The 21,079-nt window shown below is 50.1% G+C and overlaps 1 protein-coding gene across 1 annotated transcript in view; it reads left to right on the top strand.

Annotated features, from left to right (window-relative positions):
• Nucleotides 1-4,622, top strand: part of LOC119321963 — a 10,126-nt gene extending 5,504 nt beyond the window's left edge. Inside the window, exons 6-7 of the mRNA XM_037595470.1 lie at nt 3,259-3,344; nt 3,548-4,622. Coding sequence (XP_037451367.1) covers nt 3,259-3,344; nt 3,548-4,195 — 734 coding nt within the window. The 3' untranslated portion in view covers nt 4,196-4,622. The remainder of the gene's footprint in view (nt 1-3,258; nt 3,345-3,547) is intronic.
• Nucleotides 4,623-21,079: the final 16,457 nt, after the last annotated feature.

The raw sequence follows: 21,079 nt of genomic DNA, 5'->3' as shown, positions 1-21,079 counted from the left end.
AGTATCATATGCTTTGTGAAAGTCGATCTTGAAGACCGCTTTGAGATGCTTCTTCTTGACTTCATGAATAACCTCATGGAGAACCAGGATCCCATCCAGGGTATACCGACCCTTAATGAAAGTGGTCTGGTTCGGATGGGTAATCTGGGGGCGAGAAAGGCCGCCCTATTGGCGTACCATTTGGCGAGAATCCAAAATATCACATTGATAACCGCGATAGGCCGGAACTGTCGGATATCCGAAGCCCCCGGTACCTTTGGGATCAGCGAGATGATTTCGTAGTTTAACCGGGAGAGATCGAGTACACCTTGAGCGAATTCCCGAAACAACGCGAGGATTTCACTTTTGATGAATAGCCAGAACAGCTGGAAGAACCGGACAGGTAGACCGTCCGGACTCGGGGCTGATGAGGGATTCATCCCTTTTATTATGTTCGCCACTTCCTCCTCCTCAAACTTGGCCAGAAGCATGCTATTCTGCCCCCGCGAGATCCGCTGGGCCCCTTTCCAGACCGAGTTCGCTGACACCGTACCGACGCGTTCTTGCGTGGCAAACAACGATTTATAGAAGCCGTCGACATGAGCCCGCACCTCGTCCGGGTCCTAGATCAACCGATCCCCTTCCAATAGAAGGGGAATGGTGCATTGACGCTGACGGTCGTTAGGAATGGCCTGGAAATAAGCTGTGTTGGCGTCACCGAAGAGGACCCAATTGAAGGTCCCCCGTTGGCGCCAATATTCCTCTTTCTTCCGGTAGATCTGGAGCAAGTCATCTTCTAGGCTATAGCGTAGCACCCATTCGTCAGAAGAGAGGCCCGCGGCATCGGCCTTCAAGTCCAAGACTTGAATCTCTGCAAGCAGGGCTCCCTTCCTAATCTTGAGATCACAACCTACATTAGCACCCCAACCCCTCATGAATTGTCTAGATCGTTTCGCCAAGAAGTGCCACTCATCAACCGCCGACATTTGTCGGTGTGGCTCCACCCGCGCTGCCACCCAGTGGTCCTTAACCGCCTCGATGAAACCAGGTTGCCGCAGCCAGAAGGACTCGAAGCGGAACCGCGGGGGCGGGCAAGGCCTCTCATCACTAGATGATAACAGCAGGGGCACATGATCTGACCCGATCCGGGTGATGGCCTGCATGCAAGCTAGGGGGAACCACAGTTCCCAATCCGGGGACATGAACACCCGTCTAAGACAATCCGGGTTGGGGCCAACTGCCGATTGGTGCAAGTAAACCTTGCCCCAACCCTGTCTAACTCTCGGATATCGAGATCAGTGATCCAATCGTTGAATCGCTGCATGCCCGGAAAGTCGATCCGGGCATTATTTTTATCTGATGGAGCTCCAATGAGGTTGAAGTCACCACCAATTATGATCGGTAATGATGCGGATGAGACTTTTGTGCGGATTTCGTCTAGAAAAGATTGGGACCGACTATGATCAGCCAGCCCATATACTACAATCACTTCCCACTTGAAGTTGATCGCTCTTCCCCACACTTCCATGTTGACAAAAAACTCACCCGGTTCCATGGACCCAACCTCAAAGGTGGCATCCTTCACTCCCAGAAGGATGCCCTCGAAGTGACCGGCCACTCCACTAGATGGCAACCAGTGCCAAGCAAACAGGTGCCTACTGAGACCTTCCAGCTCTGCTAATGAGAACTCCAATCGCAGTGTTTCTTGGACCGCTACAATGTCGATGTTCTCCTCTCGCATGTATTCCACTAGTTGCCTGCGGCGGCCCTCATTCCCAAAGCCCCACAGGTTCCAAAAGAGAGCACACATCTAGTCGACTAGGGGGTCCTCCCTGGACCCACCAGTGGAGGTGGCGCTAAACTATTCAAAACCCACAATCTTCCCTTTCAAGCTGGATCAGGCAATGTCGGTATGAGGGCGTTGTGTCCTTGACTCCTTGTTGAAGGTGTTGGCTTGAAGCTTGTCTTCGGGAAAGAAAATCCCATGTTCGACCTTTGGTAGGCCTGGTCAACTTTGGCGCATGTACGGCAATACTTTCTTCAAGGCTTTGTCTAGGAGTAGCATAGTTCCATTTAATTTTGTCACATACATAGGTTTTGTGGTAGGTTTGTGGAGATCCTGTAGCAAGTCAGATCCATTTTGGTTGAGCTCGTCTTTTTTTTAAAAGCCGTTTCGTTTGGCATCGATGCAAGGCTTCGGACCTTCGGTTGGCATCCTCAAATAATAAATAATATATGACTGTGTATCAATCAACACAGAGGCTAGGGGTGCTACCATCCTTTTCAAAGAAAAAAAACTTATCCCAATCAGCTTGTGCTTTTGGGTGAGCTGGCCCGTGCGTGCAATTCTACATGGTATTAGAGCCAAGAGGTCCCGAGTTCAAGTCCCGGCTGGCGCAATTTAAATAAAAAGATTGCAGCCCACTTTTAGTCTGTGTAGGCCCGAGGAAGCCACATGTGAGGGGGAGTGTTGAAGTATTGCACACTTCTCCCCGTCAGCTGCAGGTCCTTGCTGTCCAATGTGAACCAACCACCAGTCGCTAGCATTTGGTGCACATCCTTGGCAATGAGGTCGAAAACCAGATTATTATGCCTACCCAGTGTACTTCCCAAAAATAGCTTAGCCCGAGCCCTGAAGTGCTCCAGGTCTGAACTGAATTAGGACTGCCTCCAGTCAGTTGAATTCATTCTAGCAAGAGCATGTACGATATCAAACTTTCTGTGTGCTTGCTGCTCGGGGTAGGAAATTCGTTCAATCTTAGACAACTTTCATGCTGCCACTGCACATACTGTGCTAACACCATGCCTTGGCATCAAAATTCCAAGGATGACCTAACAGTCTAGCACGTGTTTGACTGATCAGCAGCAAGACCCGACCCCAAATAGGCACCCTTTAGGGAGCAGTGTTCTTGGAGGCTCTGGCTGTACATGTCTTCAAAGGGCCTTATGCTGAAAAGTGATGCACAATGATGGCACCCCATCTCAGCAATAGTCTGTAAATATTTTTCAGCGCAATATATAGTCATATCAATTTCAAACTTATAACAGTAGCATAACAGCAATTTATTAACTGATGGGTCATATGGTCGATGGAATCGTTGACCTTTTATCCTACCTTAACTATGATAAATTGATAATAAGAATGGTCGGATTTATGGTTAGTTTCATGCTGATTGTCCCTGATAAAGCTGCCGATGCTGATCATTATTTCAGGTCATGTGGTACTTAATGCAACTGCGTCAATAGATTTGATCATTGATATCACTTTTTTTTTCACAGATATCGTACTGGTTATTGGTGCCGTTGTGGCTGGATATCTCTTTTCTGTGGTACAGCATGGATTTGGTTCATCAACTTCTGAAAAGGTATCCTATCTAGTATATTGGGTTTCAGTTGTCCATGAAGTAGAATTTTTCACAGGGAATATGTAGTTTGGTTTTCTTGGATTTTTCTTTGATGTACTTCTTTTAATTGTTAAATAGCAGAGCAGACTGAAACAGCAAATCTCTTAATTCGTTTTCTCAAATGAAACCGCTGCTTACTAAAGTAAAATTCGATGACAATTCAGATAGAAGCATCTGAAGATGGTAAACAAGAGAGCAGCACTGCAGGAAAGCCACCTTTGGTTGTGGAGAGCCTTAAAGAGGAACCAAGTGCGGGATGGCCGTCTTTTGGGACACTTGTTGCTGATCTACTGAAGCTTGCTGTTGAAGGTGTGGGGAATCTTGTCCTCAACATTGCCCCGCTACGCATGCAACGTGTGAAGAAAAAAACAGGCCTCACTCCTCTCAAAGATAGGCTTGTGATGCCCGAGGACAGGGAGGAGAACCCAGTAGCCCAGAAGCTCAGTAGCACCCCAATGATAACCGAGACGCTCCATGCTCCTAGTGCTGCTAACGAGACTGTGGCAAAGGCTCATAAGAGCATCAAATCATCGAAATTCAGGGATTCTACTCTCTCAAGCAAGCACAGGTCCACCAAGAGACAGGAGTACGCTGAGTTCTACGGTTCAACCGAGACACCTCAAGCAAGCGCAAAGGTCCCAAAAGACCGGCTCCGTCACCGTCATCGGGAGAAGAGTGGGGAGGTTACCTATGGGACTGGGCATCCAGAGCCTAAGCCCTTAGAGATGAAAGCGGCAGACTACAGCGATCCGAAGTATGATCACTACAACATGAGAAGCAAATATGGTGCTGACAGCGGCTTCAGGTACTGACTGATGGAAGAGCTCTCGTCATTGTGCCTACAGCCTTCTTACCGTCATGCCTTAGGGTGTCTTTCGACGTCGTCTCTACCCCCAGTGTACTAAAAGCACAAGGATGCTGCTTATGGGTCACTGTCTCGCCCTACTCTCCGTCCGCAAGATGTGGCAGGTAAAGTCAGTCTAGCAATTTAGGTGGGGGTAGACGTACGTCGTAAGTAGGTAGCATGTATCTACTATGCGATTTCGGCAAGCCGGATGTAATTTTCGCAGAAAGCAACTGTTGACCCCAGATTTTGGTATGGTCCAAAACATAATTAAGAAGGCCTTAAATAGAGAAGTGAGTAAGAATGTTTTGTATCATCAGAAGAAGAAACTTTGATATTTGGGCCATAGCCATCCGATGTCATCTCTAAGGCCGAAGTTGTGTTTAAAGTACTGATATTTTGTATGCAGAACACTATTGGACTGATTATGCCCCAAAATGGCCTTATATGAGAAAACTTTTTACACGAATTGTCTTCGTTTCGTCAAAAATATCGATTCTGATATAAAAATCATATCAATCCGAGATTGTATGGCGCCCTATCAAACACGGTGTCTTTGGATAGCGCAAGTAACAGACTCTTTTGCACGAGCGATTCGCCTATGAAGATGGCCTCGAATCAAAGAACATTCAACACGAAAGTGGTTCGTCTCGTCGAAACAGTTAAATTTGCTTTTGGGCAGTTAAATTTGCTTTTGGGCTCATCTTCATTCGAGGTCGTTTGTGGCTTGTGAGACCTGAAAACCGAACTGATGTTCCATACTTACCTAAATCCGAGTTCGGTTAATTTTGGAAAGATTTGGGCCTGATTTGGACATGATTTGGAGTCCTTTTCTTGTACGGGAATTCCATCCGCCTCTTATATACCTAAGGGGTGACGGCCGATTGAACAACACACAATCGAACAAACACATCTACTACTTTTTCGTGTTCATCTGTCCCATACCCTTGTATCTTTCTTCTCGTTCTTCGTCGTTCTTCAGCAATGGAGGGCTGCGAATCCACGAGGCTCTAGGGGCGGTCAGGTCGACCTAGGGCAGCCCATAGCTTCCGCGTGCCCAGACGGGGTCCCTCCCGCGCGTGTAGGGTTTTGGGTCTACAAAAGCGCCCGCCGGATTGTTTGCTGTCGGATATCGGTTTTCGGCAAAACCCTTAAGGTTCGAACACTGGGGTGCGCACGAAGATTTCCTCCTACCGAATCTCGCTCTCAGCCTTGCCGCAATCCCTAAGCTAGATCGATGAACTCACAACACAAGAGACACAAGATTTATACAGGTTCGGGCCACCGTTGTGGTGTAATACCCTACTCATGGGTGTGGTGGTGGATTGCCTCTTGGGCTGATGATGAACAGTACAGGGAAGAATAGCCTCGCGAGGAGAGGTGTTCTTGGGCTGGTGTGGTGTGTAGATGAACTTCACTTCGTCCCTTCTACTGTGGTGGCTAGCCCTATTTATAGAGGCCCTGGTCCTCTTCCCAAATATTGAGCGGGAAGGGATCCAACAACGACCATTTTGAAAGGGGACAACTAGTACAAGCTATCCTGACTAAAGGTGGTCTTCGCCTCCCAAAGGTGCTGGTGATGACGCCGTCTTGGGCTCCATGGTGACCTCCGTCCTGCCGTCCTGCTGGTCTTGGTCTTGTTGCACCGATATGGAAACCTTTGCCTGATGGCTCGGTACTCCACCTGCGCTTGCCTCCTTTGCACCAAAGAGGAAACGAGGACACTACGCGGGCTGGCGCCCGCCTGGTCTTGATCGTCATGGCTTGCGTCATGGGAACCTCGCGAGGTACCCCTTGCCTTGATCTCTCCGCCTCCTCGCGAGCCTGCCTGGTGAGGCCACTCCCGAGGAGGCCTTGCGTCGTCCCCCCGCGAGGCTTGGCCCCTCGCGAGGGTCTTGAGCGTTGGTTGATGAAGACGGGCCGTGCTGGGCCACTGGTTGGGCCACGCCGCAGGCCGCATGCAGGCAAGTCTGGGGACCCCCGTTCCCAGAACGCCGACAGTAGCCCCCAGGCCCAAGGCGCGCTCAGGCTTGGCTTAGCGGCGAAGCCAAAAGGGCAAGTGCGGAGCGCCGCATGCCCCAACAGCCTGCGGCCTTGGGCAACACATGGCGACTGATTGGACGTGGCGTCTCCGCTTCCCCACGCTGCCTTGGCAACTGCCCGATTTGACGAGTCTCTGCTGCATGCAAAAAGAGTTATCATTACCTGCGATCGTGGAGGTCGACGGTTGGCCTTCCTGGGACTATAAATGAGGAGGAGCGAGAGCTCCCGTTGCCCATCTCTTCTTGCTCCGCCTGCTTCTTCTCTCTCGCTCCTATTGCTTGCAGCGCCCCCATGGCGCCCGTGAAGAGGTTTTCGGCCGCGGAGAAGGGGAAGGCTCGCCAGGAAGGGCCTGGCTCTCCTCCGCCCAAGCGCGGCCGCGGTCGTCCTCGCAACCATCCCGCGACCCCTGTCGTGGCTTCCCGTGGTCTCGGCGGTGGCCCTTCACGCGGTGGTGGCCGCCCATGTCGAGGTAGCCCGGTTGGTGGGGGAAGGCGTGCCGTGGCTGCGCAGCCTCCCCGGCCACGCTTCCACTCAGCGGAGGTGCTGCCGGAGTTCGTCGTGTGGTCGGATGACCCGGTCGGCAACTGGCTTCAGCTCCCTCGTTCCTTCGTCGGCGAGCTGCCAGCTGCTGGCCCAGGCGGGCTCTGGCTGCAGGCGGACGGCTGCTGCAGCAGGGCCTCCTGGGTCACAATGGAGATCTCCGTCACCGGTAACGCAGCCCTGGCCCGGGGCTGGCAGACGTTTGCCCGTGCGCGTTGTCTGGGCAGGCGGTGCATCCTCCACTTCAAGTATGACGGCGACGCGACCCTCTACGTGAGGGTGTTCGGAGAAGATGGCCGCCGTGTTGGGTGCTGCCCTGAAGACAACGATGGCGACAAGGTGCTCGGTTTGGCGACGGTCGCGACGAGGGCGAAGGCGAACCCGCCCCGGTGGCGACCGCGGCTCATCGAGTTTCAGCGGCTCCTCCTCCGGCGACAGCTCCTCCAGCGGTGGCCATGATCAACCACCACACCGCCGTGCCCGCTTTGAGGGCGGCAGCAGGTCGTCACGTCGCCGCGCTTCGGTGAACCGCGAGGTGGAGTCTGACTGAGCTCAGGAGGACGATGTAGATCCCTCCTCGCGAGCTGTTGCAAGGCGTATGCAGCTTTTGCTTTGTTTTCCTTCTTTTCCTGCATCGAGAGAGAAGTATGGGGCCCCGTGGGGGCGTGCAACAAACTATTATCCCCTAATTATCGTGCTGCATTTATTGTTCCTGTGTTGTGTTATGGTGTCGTTGTTATGCGTTTGCGCGTAGGAACAACTTAGCTTGGCATGTTTGAAGTAGTTTCCGCCTCATGAGGTGCCTGCTTCAGGCCTCGCCGGGCGCCTTAAAAGCTGCAAAACATTCATTGGGAGAATTATTTCCGAACCTTGGTCGCGAGGGTTGCCGGCCGTGGCCCGGCGCTTCGTGTCGCGATGCCCGAGGGGCACGGGCTGGGAGGGGTGCTCCCACTGCGAAATCGAACGAGAGAGCCTCGTGAAAATCAGAAGAGGGAGGGCTCACGAGGGCACCCGCACAGCCCCCTTGTGAGACTTGCGAGAGAGAGAGCGAGTCGGACAAAGAGCTGAAAACAGGAAACAGGGGTAGAAGACGACGGACAGAACCGGCAAAGAACACCAGAAGCAACTTTAATCAAGCAGAAAGCAAATGAAAAGCCGCGTCCGGCACCTAGTCTAGTCTTCGACGTCTTCTCACCAGCGCGGAGCTAAGTGCTGCCACTGGGCGTGGGAGGGAGCCCCCGAGGCCCAAGGGCGGCGCTCCGGAGACTCCGGGGCGTGTACAACCCCACTCATTATTACGTGAGAGTGTCACGGGCGGCGAGCTTCACAGGCACCGGGCCTTTCTTCAGGTTGCGAGCTTCACAGGCACCGGGCCTTCTTCACAGGCACTGGGCCTTTCTTCAGGGGTAGAACTTCCGGAGGTGCTGGATGTTCCAGGCGTTCGGGATGGGTACCCCCTCCTGAGTCTCCAGGCGCGCGGCGCTAGGCCTGGAGACATGGACGACCTTGAACGGGCCCTCCCACATGGGTGAAAGCTTATGCAGCCCTTCCCCGGAGAGCACCCGCCTTAGTACGAGGTCACCTACCTCGAGCGTCCTGGGGCGGATGTTGCGACAGTGATACCGCCGCAGCGCCTGCTGGTACCTTGCCGCCCGCAGTGTGGCTTCACGGCGGCGTTCCTTCCCCAGCATGAGGTCCATCCCCCGCGTGGCGTCCTGCTGCGCCTCATCAAACGCCAGGACCCACGCGGAGCGACACCTGACCTCATGAGGGAGAACCGCTTCTGCTCCATAGACGAGGAAGAACGGGGTCTCGCCCGTTGGCTTGGTGGCGGTAGTGCGGATGGACCACAACACGGAATGGAGCTCGTCGTACTAGCCCCTGCCGCAGGCCTCCAGCTTCTTCTTGAAGGTCCTAGTCTTGAGGCCCCTCAGGACCTCCGCGTTGGCGCGTTCGGCCTGGCCGTTGCTCCGGGGGTGCGCCACCGAAGCATAGCATATATGCATTCCAAGGTTAGCATAATATGTCTTGAAGAGGTTGCTAGTGAACTGCGAACCGTTGTCGGTGATGATGCGGTTAGGGACCCCAAACTGGCTCACGAGGCCCTTGATGAACTTGACCGCGGACCCGGCTAGGATGGTGCGAACGGCTTCCACTTCCGCCCACTTGGTGAACTTGTCGATGGCGACATAGAGGTAGCGGTAACCCCCAGGCGCTCGAGGGAACGGGCCCAAGATATCCAGCCCCCAGACCGCAAATGGCCACGAGAGCGGGATGGTCTGCAGGCCCGGAGCTGGATGATGGATCTACTTGGCGTGGAATTGGCAGGCTTTGCAGGACTTCACTAGCTCGGTCGCGTCGTTGAGTGCCGTAGGCCAGTAGAATCCGCTGCGAAATGCCTTGCCGACGAGGGTCCGTGACGACAAGTGGTGCCCGCAATCTTCACCGTGTATGTCGGCCAACAGCTCCTTCCCCTGTTCCCTGGAGATGCAACGTAAGGAAACGTCATTCGGCCGCTTCCTATATAACTCATCGTCTTGGATGCAGTAGGCCGTGGCCTGCCGGGCCACGCGTTTTGCGTCCTCCTCTTTCTCCGGCAGTGTCCCTTGCGTCAGGTATTCCTTGAATTCAGTGGTCCATCATCCCTCTTGAGGCTCCAGCGCCAAGAGTAGGCGCTCCTAAGGTCGGGCCACAGGCCGGGGCTCCTGTGGCAGGTGGCTGAGGGAGTTCTTCTCGTGGCTGTGCCGTGCTCGAAAGTGATGGTGCCGCCGATGGCTTGAAGAGTAGTTCCTCGAAAACGCCAGGCTCCTGAGGTAGCCATATGGACGCCCTCTTGGCGATGTCATCAGCCTCTTGGTTGGTGCCGCGGGTCATGTGCTGTAACTCCAGCCCCCAGAATTGCTTCTCCATCTTGCGCACTTCCGCAAGATATGCTTCCATGTGCTCGTCCATTGGCTCATATACCTTGTTGGAGAAGTTGACGAGGAGTTGTGAATCGCCCTTGATGACGAGGCGCTTCACTCCCAGTGCTATTGCAGCTTTCAGGCCTGCTATGAGGCCCTCATATTCTGCTATGTTGTTGGAGACCTTCTCGCCCTGCTGGAAACAGAGTTGTACAACATAGTAGAGCTTGTCCCGAGTGGGGGATATAAGCACCGCACCAGCCCCCGCGCCCTGCCGCGAGAATGCACCATCGAAGTACATGACCCATCCATCTGGTGCCTCACTTCCTGGGGAGAGAGACTGATCTTCGCCTGCCTTGTGCCCTGGTGCCTCCGTCCATTCTGCCACAAAATCAGCAAGCGCGGCTCCCTTGACGACCCTGGTTGTGCTGAACTCCAACTGAAACACCTGCAACTCGATGTTCCATTCGGCGACCCTCCCAGCAGAGTTGGGGCTCCTGAGTACTCTTTCCAATGGGTAAGCCGAGACGAACTTGATGGGGTGACCTTGAAAGTAATGCCGCAACTTACGCGAGGCCACCAAGAGCGCGAGTAAGAGCTTCTAAGGCATGGGGAACCGTGCCCTTGCATTCCGCAACACCGTGCTGACGAAGTACACCAGATGCTCTACTAGGGTGGGTGTGCTGACGTGGACTGTGTCCTCCGGAGGTTGAGGCGTTTCCTGAGACGATGGCTCCCCCAGCGCCTGGTTGCTTGGTGCGGACTCTTCAGTCCTGGGGGCGTCTTCCTGCTGAGCTTGGTCCCCTACCGCCGCTGTCGTGGTCCTCGCGATGCCTTCCTGGTCTTGTGTCGCCACGGCTGAGGCCGCGACTGGGCGTGATGCGGTAGCCTGGCGTTCCTCCCGGACAGCCACCAGGGCTGCGCTGGCGGAGTAGTGAGTGGCGGCAAGGTAGAGCACCAGGGACTCGAGAGGGCGCGGTGCCACCATCACTCGAGGTCTGGTCAAATATTTCTTGAGGTCTTGAAATGCTTGGTCGGCCTCCTGGCAGATGGTGGGCGTGCAGAGCATCAGGAGCGCACCCGAGCAGGCGGTGTTAACGGGGTGATCTTTCGAGTTGAAGGTCAGGTCGGCCTTGGGTGCCACCCAACCCGGGGGAGCTCCTTGCCGCGCGAGGGCGACACCGATCCGGCAAAAGAATGGCTTGGCGTGGCGGTCTGAGGGTGGCGCCTGCGAGCCGCCCAGGAGAGCTGCGACGACTAGGGGTGCCAGCGCCGCGTAGTGGGCGAGGAAGAGGTCGCGCAATTCCTCCAAGGAGGCCATACAAGATGCCGGCAGGTTGAGCAGCCAAGCACGCGGGACGCCAGTGATGGCCATGGGAAGCCAGTTGGCCATGACCTTGTCGTCGCCTCTGGCCTTGAGGACGGCCTCCTCGTATGCCAACTTGTGCGGCCACTGCACCTGCCGTAAGGCGGGGGCCAAGGCTCGGAGCCCCCTGGCCCCATTGCTGGCGCCGGCCGCCGAGGCCGGAGGCGCGATGTCCGCCATGAGGGCAAAGCGCGGTGTTGGTGGAGAGCGAGTCGACGGAAGGAAGAACTCCGGCGCACCCCTACCTGGCGCGCCAAATGTCGGATATCGGGTTCCGGCAAAACCCTCAAGGTTCGAACATTGGGGTGCGCACGAAGATTTCCTCCTACCGAATCTCGCTCTCAGCCTCGCCGCGATCCCTAAGCTAGATCGATGAACTCACAGCACAAGAGACACAAGATTTATACAGGTTCGGGCCACCGTTGTGGTGTGATACCCTAATCCTGTGTGTGGTGGTGGATTGCCTCTTGGGCTGATGATGAACAGTACAGGGGAAGAACAGCCTCGCGAGGAGAGGTGTTCTTGGGCTGGTGTGGTGTGTAGATGAACTTCACTTCGTCCCTTCTACTATGGTGGCTAGCCCTATGTATAGAGGCCCTGGTCCTCTTCCCAATATTGAGTGGGAAGGGATCCAACAACGGCCATTTTGAAAGGGGACAACTAGTACAAGCTATCCTGACTAAAGGTGGTCTTCGCCGGCCAAAGGTGCTGGTGATGACGCCGTCTTGGGCTCCATGGTGACCTCCGTCCTGCCATCCTGCTGGTCTTGGTCTTGTTGCACCGATATGGAAACCTTTGCGTGATGCCTCAGTACTCCGCACCTGCGCTTGCCCCCTTTGCACCAAAGAGGAAACGAGAACACTGCACAGGCTGGCGGCCGCCTAGCGCCCGCCTGGTCTTGATCGTCATGGCTTGAGTCATGGGAACCTCGCTAGGTACCCCTTGCCTTGATCTCTCCGCCTCCTCGCGAGCATGCCAGGTGAGGCCACTCCTGAGGAGGCCTTGCATCATTCCCTCGCGAGGCTTGGCCCCTCACGAGGGTCTTGAGCGTTGGTTGATGAAGACAGGCCATACTGGGTCACTGGTTAGCCACGCCGCGGGCCGCAGGCAGGCAAGTCTGGGGACCCCTCATATAACATATCATCAAGGCATGGGACAGGGTAACGATAACAAACGGTGATAGCATTGATAGGTCTACAATCGGAGCACATGCGAAACTACCGTCTTTCTTAGGCACTAGTATGACCAGGACGGCACAAGGACTTAACCTTTCACGCACATTCCCATTGTTAATGAGTTGTTGTACTTGCCTTTGTATTTCCTTGGTTTCTTCGGTATTGACGCGATATGAAGCCTTGTTAGTAAGTGGTGCTCTAGGAATGAGGTCGATGCGGCGTTCGATGCCTCGAAGAGGAGGTAGACCCGGAGGTAGCTCGTCGGGGAATACATCTTGGAATTCTTGTAATAGAGAAGATAACACTAAAGGTAGATTGTGAGAGGTGTTAGCTTTTGTTGCCTCGTCCTTGCACAAAAGGACATAGTGCATAACACTTGATGGGTTCTCACACACTTCTCTCATCTCACTTTTGGTGGCAAAAAGGAATAGATTTTTCTTGTCACTCATCATGGAGGCACTCAATTTTGGCTTGGGGCGCTCACTCTCTTTTTTGGTGGTTCACTCTCCCGCTTTTCTGTCCATGATGGGTGGTTGCTTTCTTGTCGGCGATCACTTGACTTGGTGACATAGTTAGTAGCACATACTCCTTTCCCTTCATCTTGAAGCTATAGTGATTGGTTCGCCCATTGTGGATGACACCGCGGACGAATTGCCAAGGTCGTCCAAGTAGGAGATGGCAAACGGACATAGGAACCACATCACAGTCCAAAGTGTCTTCATATGCTCATATCTTGAAGGAAACTTGCACGGTGTGCTCCACTTGAATTGTGCCGGAGTCGGTTAGCCATTGGACCTTGTAGGGACGAGGATGCTTCATCTTGACCAATTGTAGCTTGGATCATAATTATTCACTTGCCAAGTTGTGACAACTTCCTCCGTCGATGATGACCTTCATAGAACGACCGTTGATGCCCGCCTTGGTGTGGAATATGTGGCAACGTTGGTCTTCCTCTTGTTGATGTTGAAGTGTCAAGACCTTGGAGACAATGAGAGCATGGCTCGAATCTTCGTCACAAAAGACTTCATCATCTTCGTCTTCGTTCACTTGCCGGTGCATGGCCACTTGCTCAAGGGCTTCCATTTCCTCTTCACTCATGGAGTCATAGGTTCCGTTGTTGTTGAGGATCATGGAGTGCTTATTGGTACACTCAAAGGACTTGTGGCCTCGGCCGCCGCATGTGAAGCATTTGTTGGGACTTGTCTTGATGGTCTCGTCCGGTGGAGTTGTAGATGATGAAGCTCTTGGCTTGAAGTTTCTTGTAGTAGGAGCATGACTTGAAGTTGTCGAAGTTTTCTTGGAACTTGACTTGTCGCCATTGCTTGGGGTTGTTTTGGTTGTAGAAGGAGGTGTCGAAGCCGTTGAAGCTTGGTTGTAGGAGGAGCCATAGGTCTTGGGAGTAAACTTGGCATACTTGTAGTCATCTTGCACTTGTCGCTCCGCCTAGGTAGCTTGGTGCACTAGCTCAATGAGGTTGGAGTAAGGTTGGAAGTAGGCTATCTTCTTGATAGGATGGTTGAGTCTATTCAAGAAATGTGCCATAGTTTGGTCATCATCTTCCGTGACATTGTCTCGTATCATGGCAATCTCCATTTCTTTGTAGTATTCTTCAACGCTCTTTGTCCCTTGCTTGAGGAGTTGGAGTTTCCTGAAGAGCTCGCGGTTGTAGTAGGTTTGTACAAAATGCATGACATCCTTCATTTGATCCCATGTTGTGATTGGTGGTTCACCCCTTGCTTGTCGGCGCTCAATGACTTGCTCCCACCAATTGAGGACATAGTCTAGGAAATCAATGGATGCAATGCCGATCTTCTTCTCTTTCTAATAGTTGTGTAAACGAAAGATCTTGTCAACCTTCAATGCCCATGAAAGGTACTCTTCGGGATCATTGCTTCCGGTGAACTTGGGCATGGTGAACTTGAGCTTGCCGTAGCGTTGCTCTTCATTGTGTTGGGGTCGAGGGTGATGACACCCTTGATGGGGAGGGTTGTTAACTTCAAGTTGCTATTGGTGTAGAGGATTCCCATTGTCTTGTTGCTCTTTGTGAAGTTGTGGTTCTTGTCGAGCTTTTTGTTCATGTTAAGCTTGAGGAGGAGCTTGTGGAACTTGTCGGTGCAAACATGCTTGATATAGACGTTCTTGTACTTGCTCGCGGAGTGCTTCTTCTTCTTGTCAAATACGTCGATTGCGGTCGACGACGACACGATTGGTGTAGAGGAGGGTGCATTCTGCCTCAAGGGCTTGTGCTTCACGCCGTTGTTGTTCTAGACGGGAAGCTTCGACATCTTGCTCGTCTTGGTATTGGCGTGCTTGCACTTCCTCTTATTGGCGTTGGCGTTCCATTTCTTGTGCTTGCGCAAATGTAGCTTGATTTTTACAGTGTCGATGTTCTTGCCCATCAAGTTGCTCTTGTCGTTGATCATTGCCGTGTAGAGGATTGCGGTTTGCTTGACGGTCATGGCGCGCGGCTCAACGAAGAGTGTTCGATGTCGGTGTACTTGAACCGGAGATGGTGTCGTTAGAATGTCGACTCGAGCGGCTCCGCCTTAAATATGACGAAGTGGTAGAAGAGTGGTTGACCATCATGGCTCGGATGTCCTCCTTGAGAGATGACATTGATGTGTCGAAGTAGTCCCTTGTATGTTGATCGGATTGTCGCAAGTCAGTGGCGAGGTTGTCGATGCGGTTGCTCAATGCTTGTTGTTCTTGATGCAATGCTCTTTGTGTACCAAAGAGGTGGTTCTTGGTGACGAAGTTGTTCGGGTCGTCGTCGTGCTCGAGGAAGAGTGGGTTGGTAGAAGTACTTGGCCTATCCATCATAAGTAAATGTGTGAGTGGGAGAAAGATAAGAACTATACCAAATGTACCTTGACCGAAGTTGAAGATGGATCAATGATCACTCAAATGTGTAGTAAGGAAATAGCACAATTGGTACCAATTGTTGTAGGTTCTCATACCTACACAAATAAAGCCTTTGGCGGAGCTTGGTTAGGATGGTGGCACAAAATTTTATGCGAAAGTTAGCACGACTCAATAATGTTGGAAAAGATTCGCAAATTTGCAAATGCAACAAGTAGACCAATAGCAAGTACTTGTACACTGGAACACACACACGCAAATAGATAAATGGGGTTGTGCAAACCAAAAATGAGCGAAAAAATGTGGAATCCACGGAAAATGCTCTTGTTGCACAGCACTAGAGAGACGCTAGCACGATTGAACAATAGGCAGATACGAGAATTGTGCACAACCTACTAAGCAAAAGTTCAAGGACTACTATCCCAAGTACGCTATATGTATGGTGTTCCGGTGATATGATCCAAGATGATCGAGTATGACAATCTTATGTAGTATGATGCTATGGTTCTTGCTTAGAAGCTCTTTGCTTATCTTCCTGTTTTGCTTACAAGCTTGTTTGGCTCTTTCTCTTTTGAGCTCTTTCGGTAGCCACTTATGCAAAACTTCGCGAACCAAGATAGCAATTGTGTATATGCTATGACAACCTTGTGACACAAGAGATGATACCAAGATATGGACACCAAGATGATGATATATGCAATGATCACTAATGTGCACAATTAACGTTGCCGACAATACTCAAAGGCTAGTCTCGATGGGAAAGGTACACAAAAATGGGCTATGGATCAATGTAATGGCAAGGAGTACACAATGTGTCATCGATGTTATCGTCCTTGTGTACGGTCGAGGTATCAAAATGGTGAAATGGTCATTGTCGCTGACGAGTCGTTGGCGAAGATGAGCGGCGGTGATGTTGTCGTCAAACCGTCCCTAAGTAGCGGAAACACGTTAGGAAACGGGAACCGCAACTCAAATTCTCAAAGAAAATGTGCCAAAATTTGTCGGAGGTGGTAGCGAGTAAGCGGTTGTGGTTGCGGAAAGCGGTGGTGGTATGCAGAAGTATTGGTGTAGGCCCAGTAAAAATTGGCAAAAGTTAGGCGGACGAAGGGAGTGGTGAAGGAGGTGTTTCTGCCACGGGCTGGATGTCTGGGCTTACAGGCCAGATGTCCGGGGTCGCCGGATGTCCAGGCTGTCGGGCTAGAAGTCCGGGTCCTGGCTCCATGGACGAACTCAATGGATTTCGTGGGAAAGGCAAAATTTTGGGGCAAAATTCGAGAGATTGCATGGATGGAATTGGGAGAAAGGTTAGGGGAAGCTAGATCTACTTGCAACACAGCAAATCCACTGATCAAATCCAACAAAACTTCATCACACCAACAAATCAATTATTTTGGGAGGGCTATTTTTGTGGGGATTTTCAAAATTGGGTAAGATCGCAACAAAATTAGGCTATAAAACAAAGAAGGGGGCTCCAAAATCGTGATCAACGTGGCTCATGATACCAAGATGATGTAGGGTAGAACCCTAGATGCCCGATTTTTCAAGATTGGAGCGGATCACGCAACGAACATAAGAGAAATCACTCAAACCAACAAGATTCGATTACACATGTGGTAGATCCTTGAAACACAAAGAGATACACGATGCACGATCAACAAGGACGATACAAGTAGCAAATTCTTCTTCGTGAGGAGGTCTTGAGGTATCGTCCCATGAGGGGTCTTGAATCTACTCAGGGGATCTTCTCCTTAGAGGTCATGAACTCCGATGGAGAAGGTATCAAGTAGATGAGCAAAGCTCTGTCTCTCAAATGAGCTAGTACTTTGCTAACCCTAACTAGGTGGAGGAGAAGTCATATATATAGTCTAGGGGGCGAGGGGGATACATGGGCCATAGACCTTTACACTATGCACAGACAGGGGGAGCCGGACATCCGAGCGTGGGGCCGAATGTCCGGGCCTTCACGAGTCGCCAGATGTCCGGGCGGTTGGGCCGAATGTCCGGGCTGGTGCTCTGGCTCTCTGGATAGGTGCAGGTCGGATGTCCGGGCTGGCGGGGGCACCTCCTGGAGGTTCTGTGATGGGGCGCCGGAAGTCCGAGGGAGGTGCCGGATTCTCGAGCTTGTTGGGCCGGATGTCCGGGCCCTGTAGCTGGTCGGCTGAGCTGCTACTGCTGTAGATGACTTCCAGGTGCCGGATGTCCAGGGTTGGGGCCGAATGTCTGGTCCCTGGGGCTGTCTTTCTTCCGTTTCTTCGTTCCTCTTTGTCCGTGAACTTGAGGCTTGGCCGTCTTCATGTGCATCTTCAAGAGGGTCCTCTTGGTGCCTGATCATGCACAACATTCTGGACTTAGGTAATAGCCATGTCTCGAGAGGGTTATATGGAATATCACTAAGGAGAGATGTCACCTCGTTCTCGGGAGCTCTAGCTCATGCTCGTGTCATGGGTCCTCTTGGCACTTGATGAGACGATGGTAGGTCCATGGGGATTACCATAGGATGCTCCGCATCAACTGGGTTACTAGGTTAGTTTCCAAAAATGATATAAAATTACACATAAAGCATCTAAGATTGATAATATAATAGCATGAATCAATAAAAAATTATAGATACGTTGGAGACGCATCAGCATCCCCAAGGTTAATTCCTGGTCGTCCTCGGGTAGGTAAATTATAAAAAATATAATTTTTGATGTTGAACGTGAGCAAATGGATTGATCCTCAATGGCATTAAGCCAAGGTTGGTGTGCTCCCTGAAGGAGGCAGATTGTAAGTGGGTAGAGGAACTCGATTCCACCCTATGAGGACTGCGCACCAATACACCTTGGAGTGCCAATAACAAGTAATTAACAAAATCACCCAGGGAGCACTTGTCAACATAAATCCCCCTTTTTTGTAATTGATGACAACATACATCAAAGCTTTAGATAAAGATATAAGGAAATAGCAAGTAAAGCTTTGTAAAGACATGCAACATGTATTAGCTCCCCCTACATGTATGCAATCATGTGATGATAGATCATAAGAGTATGAGAATGCATAAACATGTCAGAGCAAGCAATGAGTTACATGTGTCTTGGCTATATGCATCAGAGAAAATGATATAGATACTGGAAATGTACCTTCATGTTTATGAATCTCTCTTGCAAAAAAAAGTACCACAACAAGAGATCTTCATGCACATGAGTGTGATGCATATACTTACCTTGTGGTCTTGAGCTAGCTTTTAAGAAGATGTACCTGGGTAAACAAGGTTAGATAACACAAGAACATCTACTAGACAGAACAAGAACTAAAGAGCACAAGAATACCAAGACTGGGATGACATGTAGAGTGTGAGTACTAAGTACTCTATTTGGTTATTGACATATCCCCAAGAATAAAGATATGCAATGAATTCCAAAGATTTTCTTCCCTTAGGTGTCTTTCTCCCCCTGAATCTGACATGGGATAATGGGAGCAAATAGGGTAAAAGAAAATCACAGCAAACAAGAAAATCAGAGCAAAATAGAGTCATAACATGTACTATCATGTCTTTCCCCTCTTGAAGACATGAGAAAACTTTCCTCTTAAGGATAGGAGCACCAGGAGAAGCTTTTATGAGTGCATTCTCTCTTATATGATAAGCTTTGATGTGCTATCTCTCTCCCCCCTTTGACATCAATTTCCAAGAAGGGATTTCTGGAGCATGAGTCAAGTAGGTTTGGTCCTTGAGTCACATTACAAAGCCACGTGTAATATAGGATGCTGGTAGAGGACAAGTTACAAAGAGTGGAGCTGGGACAAATATGCAGGATACAAATGACACATATTTTGTCTCAGGACTGAAATTGGTAGCACCGAGTTGTTATTATCGGTGGCACCGAGATGGTTCGGTTTGGCCGAAAAGATCAATCCGGTGAGACCGAGTCTAATCCAGAGAGTAAATACTTGTCACCTCAGCTCACTAGGACAAATAAGATCTCACAAGGATATGCAAGGAATTAACTAAAGGATTTGCAATGAATTGGATGCAGGGAAATGCAGAAAATAACAGAGAAAAGAAAAGAAAAGAAATCTAGATGAAGTTTTTTTGAAGGGGAACTAGCATGCATGAGACAAATGCAAGAGCACAAAGAAACAACAGAGAACTTCATCTAGAAAAGGTCGGCAACAAGGTCACCTATGGTAGAGTATATTGACTCAGGAGTCAAGTGAGGACACTTGATCATAGGTCATACTCATCATTTAAGCTCAAAATGGGGTTGCCATTTTTTGTTTAAGTATCTTGATGTATTCACATCTTGTTGAGTTGCCCTTACCCATGTCTTGGGGTAAAGCTTCTCTAAGATGGAATGACATACCTTGGGTGGTGGTGTTGAACTTTGTCATGTAGTTGAACTTGTGTAGGGTGCTCAAGTTGAAGTAGATCATCAAGAAATGGGAGCACAATTGTAGTTGAAGTTCATCTTACTACATGGGTTAATCTTGCAAGGACGAGCACTTGTGTATCCAAAGTGACAAACATGAAATTTGATACCAATACTAATTGAAATTGAATATCAATTGAATGTTGATGTAAGGAATTTTTCGAAGGATATATTGAATGGATTCGTGCTTCCTTGTATTCAACCACCATTTTGTAGAGACTTGTAGATGTAGAGATTGCGTAGAATGTGATTGAGTAGAAATCTCATAGAGTTGGGTTTATCCAAGTACCTACAAGGGTTAGATAGCATGCAAGAGTACAAGAATATCCAAGACATATGATCGTCATCATAAGAGAATGGTCAAGGATTAGTTATAGTAAGTCTCATGCCTTGCATGCATCCACATGGAGTTTCTACTCCAAATTTGAAGCATCAATGATGTTCAATTCACCTCTCAACCTGCAAAACACTTTCTCATCAAGTGGTTTAGTGAATATATCCTCCAATTGCTTATCGGTATGAAGATGCTTAAGTTTGATATCTCCCTTAGCAGCATGATCTTGAATGAAATGATGACAAACTTCAATATGCTTAGTTCGATAATGTTGTACGGGATTATGAGCAATCTTAATAGCACTCTCATTGTCGCAAAGCAATGGAACATGTTTCACATATATCCCATAATCTTTAATAGTTTGGGTCATCCTAAGTAATTGAGCACAACATGAACCAACGACAATGTATTCCGCTTCGGCGGTGGATAAGGATACCGAGTTTTGTTTCATGGAGGACCAAGACACAAGAGATCTAAAAAAGGAATTGACAAGTACCTGAAGTGGACTTTCTATCAACCTTGTCACCGGCATAGTCAGAATCGGAGTAGCCTACAAGATTAAAAGAATACCTCTTAGGATACCAAATGCCAAAATTTGGTGTATGTATTAAGTATCTCACTATCCTTTTTACAGCCTTAAGATGACACTCTTTGGGGGCCGCTTGATATTGTGCACACATGCACACACTTAGCATGATATCGGGACGGGAGGCACATAGGTATAACAATGAACCAAACATAGAGCGGTAAACCTTTTGGTCAACCGGTTCTCCATCCTTTGTCAAGTCAAGATGTCCACTAGTAGGCATGGGGGTATTCATACCTTCTCATTCTTGCATGTTGAACTTCTTGAGTAAGTCCTTGATATACTTCGTTTGAGAGATAAAGGTTCCCTCCTTAGTTTGCTTGATTTGCAAACCAAGAAAGAACTTGAGATCTCTCATCATAGACATCTCAAACTTCTCCAACATAATCTTTGCAAACTAAGTTCATTCTTCACACGGATCATGAAACACTAAAGTATCTTAAGGGTCAAACTACGTTGAACAAGCATCATGCTAAGTGGAGTGAATTCATTGAGTCTTTTTCCTTATGTCATCAAGTATATCAAAGTCAAAGAGAATGTCGTGGTGGATGCGCTTTCCCGTAGATGCATGTTTGTAACTACACTTGAATTGAATATTATTGGCTTTGAGCACGTAAAAGACTTATATGTGCATGATCCT

The sequence above is a fragment of the Triticum dicoccoides genome, chromosome 6B, assembly GCF_002162155.2.
Source record: "Triticum dicoccoides isolate Atlit2015 ecotype Zavitan chromosome 6B, WEW_v2.0, whole genome shotgun sequence".
NCBI classification, from domain to species: domain Eukaryota; kingdom Viridiplantae; phylum Streptophyta; class Magnoliopsida; order Poales; family Poaceae; genus Triticum; species Triticum dicoccoides.
This window is presented reverse-complemented; position numbering and strand designations above follow the sequence as displayed.